At 37.0% G+C, this 12,038-nt stretch overlaps 1 protein-coding gene across 1 annotated transcript; it reads left to right on the top strand.

Annotated features, from left to right (window-relative positions):
• The first annotated feature begins 1,058 nt into the window (after nt 1-1,058).
• LOC127657010 (prostaglandin E2 receptor EP2 subtype-like) lies at nt 1,059-11,075 on the top strand. The gene is made up of 2 exons (XM_052145624.1): nt 1,059-2,167; nt 6,587-11,075. The coding sequence occupies exons 1-2, from the start codon at nt 1,370-1,372 to the stop codon at nt 6,881-6,883; spliced, it is 1,095 nt and encodes a 364-aa protein (XP_052001584.1). The 5' UTR covers nt 1,059-1,369; the 3' UTR covers nt 6,884-11,075.
• The last annotated feature ends 963 nt before the right edge of the window (nt 11,076-12,038 follow it).

The following is a 12,038-nucleotide window of genomic DNA, read 5'->3' as shown; positions in this document are numbered from 1 at the left end:
AGGAGCTATTTCTACTTGATCTAACACTTAAATGTAATTTTGTTTGTGTAAAGTGATGTAGTCAGTGTGTGATTCAGTGTTGTAAAAATATTTTTTGACTAGACGTTACTTAACGTCATATTGACTTGAATCAAAACAGACCATTTACATGTTACCACGTGAAGCACATTTTATATCACACAATTTTTTCAGTGTCTTATACAACCCTTAAAGGGTTATCCAGGTTTCAATACAAATTAAGCTCAATCGACACAATTTGTGGCATAATATTGATCACCAAAAAAATTATTTAGACTCGTCCGTCCTTTTCATAAAAAACAGTACATATTGAGGTTACAGAGAGGTACTTACAATGGAAGTGAATGGGGCAAATGTTTGGAAGGTTTAAAGGCAGAAATTTGAAGCTTATAGTTTTATAAAAGCACTTACATTAATTCTTCTGTTAAAACTCATGTATTATTTGAGCTGTAAAGTTGTTTAAATTGTAAAGGTTATGGTTGTTTTAGGATTTTAATGTGTGTTGAATTTATATTGTCATGGAAACATAGTTTTAAATTTACTATAACTTTACACAGAAAAGGTTAGTAAGCAGTTTTATCCCACTAAAATCATGTTAACAAGTACAGTGTATTGTTTATGTCTTGTGGCTATACTTTTGAAACAGTGAGTATTTTAACGTTTAAGGATTGTCCCCATTCACTTCTATTGTTTTTTTAAAGAAAAGAAGGGGCAAGTCAAAATATTTTTTTTTGTGTGTGCCACAAATGCTTAACTTGTTTTAAACCCAGAATACAGCTACCTTTAATAAACCAATTTATGCCTATTTTAGTATCTATCCGTAATTAAGTAGGCATATATTATTATTATTAGTAGTAGTAGCAGTAGTAGTATTATTACTATTCGTAATCTCAGGGACATCTATCAGGATGTAAAGTGCATGGGAAGTTTGAATTTCTCACTGCTGTGTCTGGGTCAGTGTGTATGTGGAGGGTGTGGCAACACGACAGTGACGTTGTTTCGTCAGTGAACTTCACAGCTCATTGAGCAGCAGACCCGCTGCCACTTTGCCATCGAGAACATGGGACAGGCAAAGAGGCAACCCTGTCTAGCCCTAGAGGCAATGAAACTCGTAGATGGGTCTATTGTGTGGACAACAGAATCTTCAAACCCTTTAGATGCTCCCGGGCAGGAGAAAGGACCAACTGTGCGCAAAATAATGAATTAACCGCATTTATCATTCTTTTAAATATGCCAACCTAAATTTGTTGAAGAAAAGTGTGCAATTGGAGAACTTTTAGGAGATCTTCTAAGAGGATTAAAAGCAGGAGTTGGAGAAGATTGGATAAAGTGTATCTACAGGAATCTGGACATGGAGAACGGCAGCTGTGACAGACATAACGTGGAGCAGAATGGAAGTCCGCACATCAGTGCGATGATGTTCGCCGCTGGAGCGCTCGGGAACGTGGTCGCATTGATCCTCCTGGAGTTCCGACGGAGAAAAGAGAGGAACCGACCGCGCCAGTCTTTGTTCCACTTGTTGGTGACCACACTGGTCGTTACGGATCTAATGGGGACCTGTTTAATCAGCCCCTTGGTCCAAGTCGCGTATTTAACGAACACTACATTGGTCGGAATGAGTGAGACGCGCGCGGTTTGCCAATATTTCGGATTTGCCATGACTTTCTTCAGTCTATCGACACTGTCCATCCTGCTCACCATGGCGCTGGAGAGGTGTATCTCCATCGGGTACCCGTACCACTACGGACGGCATGTCACCAAGCGCTGTGGATACATCACCATCCCTTGCATTTATTTAGTCTGCTTTCTCTTCTGTTTGATGCCTTTCGCAGGCTTTGGGAAATACGTGCAATACTGCCCCGGGACGTGGTGCTTTATTGCCATGGATCCTACAGGGCAGGAGGACAGGGCGTATGCTAATGTTTATGCCACTGCGATGCTTCTTATTATCATAGTTATAGTGGGATGCAACTGTTTTGTAGTGTATCACCTGGTGTTGATGTACCGGAGGCGCAAACAGAACCGAGGATCTGTGCACACCCGGAGTAAAAGGGACAGGAGTTACTTCTCATGGGCAGAGGAGGTGGAACATCTCATTCTCCTGGTCTTCATGACAGTCATATTTGTCATATGTTCACTGCCTTTAATGGTAAGACTCATACATATTTGGACAGTATGAAAATTATAGATAGGGTCACTGACGTGACGCCCATTTTTTATCTATTATATAAATAAATAAAAGTCACATAAACAATTAGCCTATACTTGAATGCACCTCTGCTACCATGTTTTCAATTACTGAGTTCAGAGCCATTTTGTTAAATAATAAATTTTTTCTGGTAAAGTAGCCTAAAACATTTAATGTGGTGTAATCGTCCGGACACAGTAAATAAATAAATTAAATTCTTGAACAAAATATATTTTTTTCTTAAAAAAAGAAAGAAAGAATTTTTTTTTTTTAATATTACTAATATTTGAAAAACTTTTGTCCATCAAATCAGTCATTCGGTGTAACCAACATGTACGCTGCCATTTAAAATAAATAAATAAATACATAAATAAACAGAGAGGACCTCTTTAAATGCTCATGACTCAAAACCTCTTGATATTCTTGACTCAAAAAAAATTATTGACTGAAAAATAGGTTTGAATTTTTTATTTTGTTTAATTAATTATTAAAGGTGCTGTAAGCGATTTTAGCCATTCTAGAATTTCCCCAAGTTGAGCCATTGAATAAGCCACGCCCCTTTTCCAAAACCCTGCACTCCAAAGATGCCAAATGATCTTTATTGAGACAGATATCAAGCAGAAACTGCTGTCAAAAACAATAGCAGCAAAATAGCGTCCTCAACTGACAACTGTTATGAGCAACATGGCATAAAAATGGCATTGTGCCTCAATAATTCACTGCAATTATACTATGAAAACTTGCAAAATTACTGACAGCAGAAAACGCCATTTTCTGCGGACACATTTTTGTTAGCTGTTTACAGAGTCTAGCTGTCACAGTGAGATATCTCAGGACACTTATTTCATTTATATCTTTCAGGTAGTACAATTTTTGCTTACATTTCCATGAAAAAAAAATCACTTACAGCACCTTTAAGCTGTGTACACTCTCATGTATTCATGGAGCAAGGAAAGTACTTTAATACCTTTTAATTTATGGTTACCCCACATGACATTTTTAAAGTCATAATTCTTTTTTTGTAGAAAATTTAATTTTGTAATTTTTTAAAAGTGTATGAAACCAACATGGACACAAAGCGTACATTTCTACCAACTTGACATGTGTTTAACTTGACATATTTCATGGGGGCCTGGGTAGCTCAGCAAGTAAAGACGCTGACTACCAAATCTTTAGTCGCAAGTTCGAATCCATGGCATGCTGAGTGACTCCAGTCAGGCTTCCTAAGCAACCAATTGGCCTGGTTGCTAGGGTGGGTAGAGTCACGTTGGGTTAACCTTCTCTTGGTTGCTAAAGTGGGGCGTGTTGTGTGTGGATGCCACGGAGAATAGCGTGAAGCCTCCACACACTCTAGGTCTCCACGATAACGCGCTCAACAAGCCACGTGATAAGATGCACGGATTGATGGTCTCAGACATGGAGGCAAATGAGATTCGTCCTCCGCCACCGGAATTGAGTCAATATTCCACCATGAGGACTTCGAGCGCATTGGGTATTGGGCATGCCGAAAAGGGGGAGAAAATAAAAATATAAATATTATATTTAAAATTATTTATAATTGAATAACCTTATTTGCTAATAAGTTGCATTAGACATTTCTCATCAGGGATCATCCATCCATCGTCAACCGCTTATCCTGTGTACAGGGTCGCGGGGGGCATCAGGGATCAATTCAGTACAAATATCAATTAAATATGTGTAATTGTTAAATACATGTGACCTGCTCAATCATGTTGAGTCACTTTGTCCCAGAGTTTTGTTCACTAAAGTAAAAAGAAAATAATTAAAATAAACATATCAGCCAACATTTACAATGATTACCAAACATAATAATTATAGTGTTTGAAAACTTTCCATCTTACTTTAGTGCATCAAATTCTAAATGTGTTTTTGTTCAAAGTGATTCAGAATGACACCATGGGTTAAAACTAAATGAAAAAATGTACTGTAAATATTAATGCAAATCCCTTTGCTGAATGGTAAGACAATGACTGTATTTATATTCTAATGTTAAACCTCAGATTAACTAAGGCTATTGCCGAGGAAGCATATTTCTTGATTTATTTTGCTAAGCTATTATTAATAATCCATTAATATAACAAAAACATTAGTTATTGCCATTTCAACCAGAAGAGAAAAAAACCCAACTCAATGATATAACCACAGTAATGATAATAGAGAACGCTATTATGAGCATACACGTTATGTTAGCAACTTACTGTATGTACAGTGTACACAAAGTGCTCTTTTGCGACTTTTTGGAGAAATCATGATTTACGACCAGTTTGTTTGATTTGGCAACATTTCTCAAAGGCAAACAACATGATTTCAGACTTTCTTCATTAACTGTGTGTGTAGGAGATGACTATGCTATGGTTTCTAAGTAACCACATATTTAATTGTCAGTGCGTTAATGGACAGGAATGGTAATAAAAATGAATAGGTTTTGATCTGTCTTGGAGAAGCCGGAATGCATATTGCGGATTTTGTATGGAAACGGCATTATCAGTTTATGGAGGCATGAAAGCTTAACACATTACACAGGGACATGGATTTCAAGGGCTGCACAGAAATGCAAGATGACTTAGAGCATCCAACGCTGTTATCTCATGGTCTCATGATCAGTTTGTGTAGCAACAGAGTTAGAGAAAGCTGGCGTGTTTATCCTGGCTCCACAGATTTCTTGTGAAAGGCAATTAGACAGTGGCCAAAACACAAACACTCTGCAAGATTTGTAGGTCTCTTTTTATGTGGCAACACAATTACTGTCTTTCTCTGTCTAGCTGAAACCAGACTCTGACTGTACACCCCTTACTCACCCTTCAGTGATCTGAAACAACAGGGCTCACATTATTAATTTAAAAATAATAATTAATAATAGTGGGAGGATATTAAATTATTACAGTTTAGCAATTGTGGCTCCCTGGTTTGATTCGTGTTTATTAAAGACAATTCAGAATAACTGAGAAGTTATATACGTAATTTAAGTTAAATATAAGTTTAGATCCCCGCAGCTCACTGACAAATACAGTTGTTGGATGGGGTACTAAGTAAACATAATGATGGAAATATATGTAAATATTTAAAGTAAAGTGAGTAATTTCTTCCCCACTAGCGTCACCAAACAGAACAGCAAAAAATATCAAGATAGAATCAAGTCAAAAAGTCAGTGTGTGTTTCGATCTTGACACAAAACTTGACACTCTGATATGATCAAGAGGTTTTTAAAGTGATCTTATGAGTCATTGATGGGAAAATCCAGAATAAAGACATCAATATGCATTACTGCGTTCACAGGTACAGAGCAAACCCTGGTTTTGGCAGACTGTGTTGTGGTTACAAACTGTGTGTTGTTGTTTTCTACTCATCCAAAATCTTGAGCAGGTGTCTTGTCAACAACTGTAACCTCCTGAGACCCTAGCATGACTGCTGTTAGCATTTTTCCATTCATCTTTTTGATTTATAACTAGTAGCTCCTATGAAACATGCTAAATTAGTTTTCCTAAAATTGTATTTCCACAAAGGTGGACAATGTGACTAAGTTGTGACATTTTAAATAATACCAAGCTATAGAAAGTTTTTTTTATTGAATTGTTTAGTATGTTTCCAGTGTGTCGAAAGTTTAACCCTTTAATGACAGCCTAGAGTCATCTGAACTGAGATCAGTTGGTTTAAATGAAATTAAATTATGCATAGTCTATAGCGAAGCTAAAACATAATGTCCAGACATATGGATGATAATGGATTCTTACTTGATAGATTGAAAGTGAGGGGGGATTTGTGGGATGGAAAAAGGAACATGCTTGAATTATTAAAATACAAATCTATACTTGTGACCAGACAGCATTTAAAGAAGCTTCACATATATTATCATAATGCTGTTATTATGACCAGTTTTTGCAGCAGTACAAACAACAGCTGAACTTTGCATTTAGCAACAGCAACTATTTGGGATTTAGTAATGTATTTTGTCAAATTAGAAGTACCGTTTCTTAGATTAAAATGAGATTTTTACTTTTTCTCAAGAAAATGTGAGAGGTGATTGCCTCTAGCTAGGGTGATGTGAGTGGTTGCCAGGGTGTTTACTTACTGGCTTTTGCAGTGACAATCAGACCCAGTGTTGTTGATACTTCTGTTCAGCAAATAAATATATCAAATTTTTATGCTACTTGACACTGATATTTGATTTCGTAATATTATTAAAAAAACAGATGTACTGTATGTCTTCAACCTTTCTCTTTAGTTACAATGGTAAACCCCCATGTATGCAGAAATTCCCCCAACCAAATTAATCTTTGTATGGGACAGCATCTTCTATCAAAAGGATATCTGTGATTTATGTTGAATGACATTTCTCAATTACTTTTTTCTGCTCTTTAGATCCGTGTGTACATGAACTCCACGGGCAGGCCCAAAGAGAGCCACAAGACTGACCTTATAGCTCTGCGCTTCCTCTCAGTCAACTCCATCATCGATCCCTGGGTGTTCATCATACTCAACCCCTCGGTTCTGCGTTTCTTTTGGGGGGCGCTGTGTAAGACCACTTTCCTGCCCTCCAGGAACTCTTTGTTTCAAACTTCCATTGCCAAGAACCCACCAGGGCAGGTTGAGCTATACAAACCTAGCTCCACCTTAGTGGAGACCACTCAGCTCAACAAGTCTGTTCAGATGATTTGACATGATGAGGCGATAGGGGTTCCAGTGAAGATGGAGGATACAGTATTCTGGACTGAATGGATCCATCAAATTATGGATATTTAGTGGATGCAAGGTTTTGATGAATGTCTTTGACAGACATCCAAATTCCCAAAATTTCCTTTGGGAGTTCAATGAAACATCTCAACATGCTCTCATCTCTCTGACTGTGTATCTGACGATCTGTCTGATTAGCTAGCTAGCTCTTAGAACTTCGAAACTTTTAAAACTAGTTTAAACTTTCAGACAATGTTGTGTCAAGCCAACATCAAAGTTTGTCTTGACAAACTTTACCTACCTAGTAATGTTACTGTTATACATGGCTTAGGTTTTTTCAAAACCAAGACCAAAATTATCAACTGTAACTCCTAGAACTTTCATGCTACATCCACCAAACTAAACACATACGCTCAGACTGTTCTAACTTCCTGAAATTACATTGATTTCATTAAGTTTACGGCTCTTATCCACATGAAAGTCACGGTCACATTTATCTTTGCACTGTGAAATTCCGCAGACAAAATACAGTCATCTCAATGGGAATCTGTGCGATCGTGAATTTTGCACAATGGACTACCGGTGGCGAAAAAGTTCCTCTCGTTAATTTTGCATGGATTTAATGTTTAGTGAACTCGCAGCTTTCAACAACAAGACGTTGCTTGGTTTGGCCGTGACCTCTGTGTGGGTGGTGCTTCATACTCAGCTACACTGAATATAGTCTCAGCCTCAGACCGTATGGCACAAAATTGATTGGCTCGTTCGATGGAACTTCCACGAGTAGACGCATGATCAGTCCGCATGGAAGCCGAGTTGTGTTCACAAGGTCCCGCATTGATAAAATGAGCACAGAATGTGCCCAAGTTTAGCAGGTTAGTGACATAAAATCTTTAAAAGATATTAACAGTTTTGTTTGAGGCACCTATCAGAAAGTGAAGCGGATATCCATGAGCAGAGCTGCATTTTCTGCTTTGTTTATTTAGTTATGTCTGTAAACTTAGACTCTCTACACAATTTCATGTTGTTCTCCCATGTGTTTTCTGCTCGCAGAAAGTCGTGTGCCATTATATAAATTATTTTCCCCCATGTCTATCTTTTAATATTGTACGATACATCTCCAATAGCCCTGCCCCTAAACCGACAATACAGACTGTGAGAGGTTGCTTAACATGTCAGTTAGATGGCTTTTCCTAAATGGGCGGTTGTTGGCCAATTAAAGCTGCTATAGAGCCCAGACCTATGTCGTAAATTTAGGTCTGGCTACGCCAGACTACACTGAATATTTAGGATAAAATTTTAGCAGCAAGTTTTTTTTAAACTTCATTCTCCCAGAGTGAAGTACAGCATTAAAAAGAGGCTGCCTGGCAATTTGTTTTTTTGCTGGTTTCACAAACGCTCAATATCCAACTACAACTTCTTCACCTGAGGAATTTCACCATGCAAAGGTAAATGCAAATGTGCCTTTAAACTGCATTTTCCTCCACCGAAAAGGATCATTTCAAAAACACTCTCCATTACCACATGGAAAATGATGATGTTAGAAAACAGTAAATTAGGTTTTCAAAGAAAACAGATTAGTGTGGATGTGGCCTTTGTGTGCTGTCTTTTCAACTGATTGATATTACGGTTTTGGCAAAGAGGGCTATCGAACATCGGAAAAATCCTATAGACTTACTTTGACAAACCAAGACTATTTAAACTGTCAAACAATTTGAAAGTAAACAAATCCATCCATCTATCCATCCAATCCAAACATCTTAACTGATTTGTGGTGCCAGCCATTCCAAGTGGGATCTGGTTTGTTTGTTGATCTAAAACGAATATAGAATCCCCCTGAGGTTGTTTGACTGGGAAAGTGAGATAAATCCAACTGTGAGGTCAAAGGAATACAACATATCCTCTCAACCTCTACAATAATTGTTTGGAAATCAAGGGTCTTGTCAGCTGTTTTTGGCAGAAGAAATGTAAAAATGTGTTCAAGGCATGTTTCGGTGGGTGTTTGTGCATGAAGAAATTCAAAGAGGATATTCTGTGGTGGACTGTCAGATGGCCGTTTTCTTTACAGAAACTAACCTGAAGCTGTCATTCCATGATCACTGCGTATTCAAGTTTCCACGTTTCTGTGGTTCTGCTTTACTGATCATAGGTTAAATAGCACTTTCTCCCACACAGTCTGTCATTTTGGACTTTTTTATAATCAAGGGAATCATGTGACGTGGTTTCCAACCTTCTCAAGTTGCACATTTCCTCAAATGTCAGTGTTCAAGAATACAAATTTATAGAAGTTGCCTCTTGTATTTATAATATCTACATATTTATTGTATTTTAATTTATGTTGATACAACAGCAAGATAATGGCATATCTGTGTCCTAGTATGTTAATCATATTAATAATAATATGTTATCAGGATAAAGTGGGAGATTCTGAAGTTTTTGTTTGCACATGACAACTTGGTGTTCGGTAGGTGCAAACGTATTATTTAAAAGACCTGTTCTTTGTGTCTCAAGTATTTCTGTGCCTTTGAATGTCTTGAATGTGACTTTAAATAATTTGTCTATGCTTGTAATGCATGTTGAATGTTGTGAACTTGTCTAACCTGTTCTTAAACGGCACATCATGTCATAGATGTCTAGATACAATGTGAAAAGGAACAAATGAGTAGGATGCTCCAGAGATTTACTCTACATAAAAAAGAAACAGAACGTGCTTGCTTCCCTTAAGGCCATAAACATACGCTATCCAAGTATCCAGGCGTGGATGCTTGGCCAACATACCGCAAGTGTATCATACTTAACTTTGGTAGTCTGTAACAAAGTATTGTGCTCTTCGTTTGGGTTCTGCAGAAGAAAGAAAGTCATACACATATGGGATGGCATGAGGGTGAGTAAATTATGATGAAATGTTTCTACAACGCCTGCAGTAATAGTGCAATATTAATTGCGACAAATCGCTGACTTTTGTGAACAAGGTGAATATAAGCATACTTTACAAAGAATGCATTTTTTAATAAAAATACTTAAAATACATATGGTGCTGGATTATTCCAGCATAGATAATTCCCGGTTAAACTGGATTGCGAGTGATTATTAAATAAGACAAAAGTAGTGCAATTGTAGTGAAGTCTGCAATAGTGTGTAGATGCCCTTTTGGGGATGTCCAGAGTGAATGCGTTATAGCATGAAAAAAAAAGATAATGATATTTTAGATCTTTATGAGAAGAAAAAAAAACCAGACAGAAAAAAGCATTTGACATGAATGCCCTCCAAAGAAGTGTTCATTTGTTAACAACATGTGTGTGGCTACAAGAGGACCAGATTTCCTCAAAAGTCTATTCACCGCTCTGCATATCGGTTATATCAGGTTGCCAGAGACCAACCGCCTATCTCTTACTAAAGTAATTATTCTGTTTATTTTATCAGAAAGATTAATGAAAGTAATTATTGGGAGTTGAAATCACTTACAATTGAACAGTGTGGTTGTGGAAACACAAAGGTTTTAGGAAGACAATATCAAAGAATGCAAATGTTATGTCAACAGCTTTCAATTCAAAGAGGTTTTTTATCTCTCGGAATACAGTGGCAATAAGGTGTCAATGTGATTTGTTGCAAAGTACCGTAGTTTCTCATGATGCCTGATTCATTGTCTCTCATCTGTGAGGTGTCTTTTGAGTGGATTTTTACTGCAGAAAGCCTATTGATTCAGCCCATGGATTCAGAGAGACATATTCACAGTCAGAGGCACACTGGGAAGAGAAATCGGCCCTGGATTTTACATAGAGCGTGTTGGGATGGGTGTGTCACTGGCCCAAAAGTTGTTGAGTGGGGGTTGGTTGGGGTGTGGGTTGTCGCTGTCCTTTTCTGCATTCCCAGCCCATTCGGCATAACGCGGTGGCCCATTTCAGCCCCATTTAGCAGCCGCCCCACTGGGAAAAGTCCCGGTTCTCCCTATGGCCAGTCCGCCCTTGTTCACAGTCTCAAGCTTTACGGGTTCTATACATGTTAATTTCCTGCTTGTCTGGTCATGCCCCTGTAAGAATTGTCTATTGTTCTTCAAGGTAATTGCATGTTAAGCATCATTTTAAAATGTCACTGTAATAAACTGGTACGACTGAAACCAATGTATGTTTTAATCTTCTGTTTATTAAATGGGCGAATCTCACAAAATCTTTCAAGAGAATGTTCTGGTCATATTTCATCCTAATATCTAATTTAAGAGATTAGGAATGCAAATTTTAGTACCATTATTTGAAAGGACCATTTTAGGACCATTATGCTATGCACTGTGACATAATTTTCATGACAATTAATCACATGCTCATTACTGAATTGCAAAAAAATGATGAAATTTTTGTATATATTTAAATGGTAAAATATCTATACATCATGTTAGGAATTGTTGTACAATCTTTAATTCATGTTCATTAAAATAAAATAATAATTATTGTATAACTGTGACACAGCACTGTTTTACAGTAATAAGAATCTAATGAGAATCATCATTTAGAATAATGAGAATTAAAAGAAACTTTAAAGTAAAACATTTAACATAGTCTCATGACAGCTCATAATAATTTGTGCGAGATGATGAAATTGTAAGATATCCTATGACTTGGTATGCACTAAAAGATACAGAATTTAAAATCATACAATACAGGCATCAACTTTTGCTAGCATCCTATCCAACACTTTATTTTGAGAAAGGAAACGTTAGCGAACAAATTTGGTTATAGGCTATAAGCAATACAAATGACAGATGTATGTCAATAACTTGTAATACGCTTTCCTTTTCTCATTCCAAACCTGATGTTTTATTTCTTCCATTGAACACAAATTATTATTGTGCATATCTATTATGAAAATCATAGGTTTAGGATTTTGGAATGGGGTTAGACTTTACAGTTGGATTAGTGGTTAAACTATGAAAAATCTTAATAATGTCATTTGTTTGTTCTGCTTTCTTTTTTTTTTTTTATAACGTGAGTAAAAGTTGTACGTTTTTGTATGAGCCAACCTGTACGATTGCTTATGATTTCGCAATCTCATGCAGTTTTTACAACCAGTCATGACACTGGGTTAAGACATCTATACACATTTCTAATATAAACTCAGCAAAAAAAGAAACATGTGTAAATATTCATAT

The sequence above is a fragment of the Xyrauchen texanus genome, chromosome 16 (assembly GCF_025860055.1).
Source record: "Xyrauchen texanus isolate HMW12.3.18 chromosome 16, RBS_HiC_50CHRs, whole genome shotgun sequence".
In the NCBI taxonomy this organism is placed as follows: Eukaryota; Metazoa; Chordata; class Actinopteri; order Cypriniformes; family Catostomidae; genus Xyrauchen; species Xyrauchen texanus.
Note: the sequence above shows the minus strand (reverse complement) of the source record. Positions and strands in the feature narration are given on the sequence as shown.

Excerpts from the sequence above, each read along its gene's own strand:
- LOC127657010 (XM_052145624.1), top strand. The coding sequence starts at position 1,370 with ATGGAGAACGGCAGCTGTGACAGACATAACGTGGAGCAGAATGGAAGT. Across the intron at positions 2,168-6,586 it reads TATGTTCACTGCCTTTAATG|ATCCGTGTGTACATGAACTC; the intron begins GTAAGACTCATA and ends TCTGCTCTTTAG.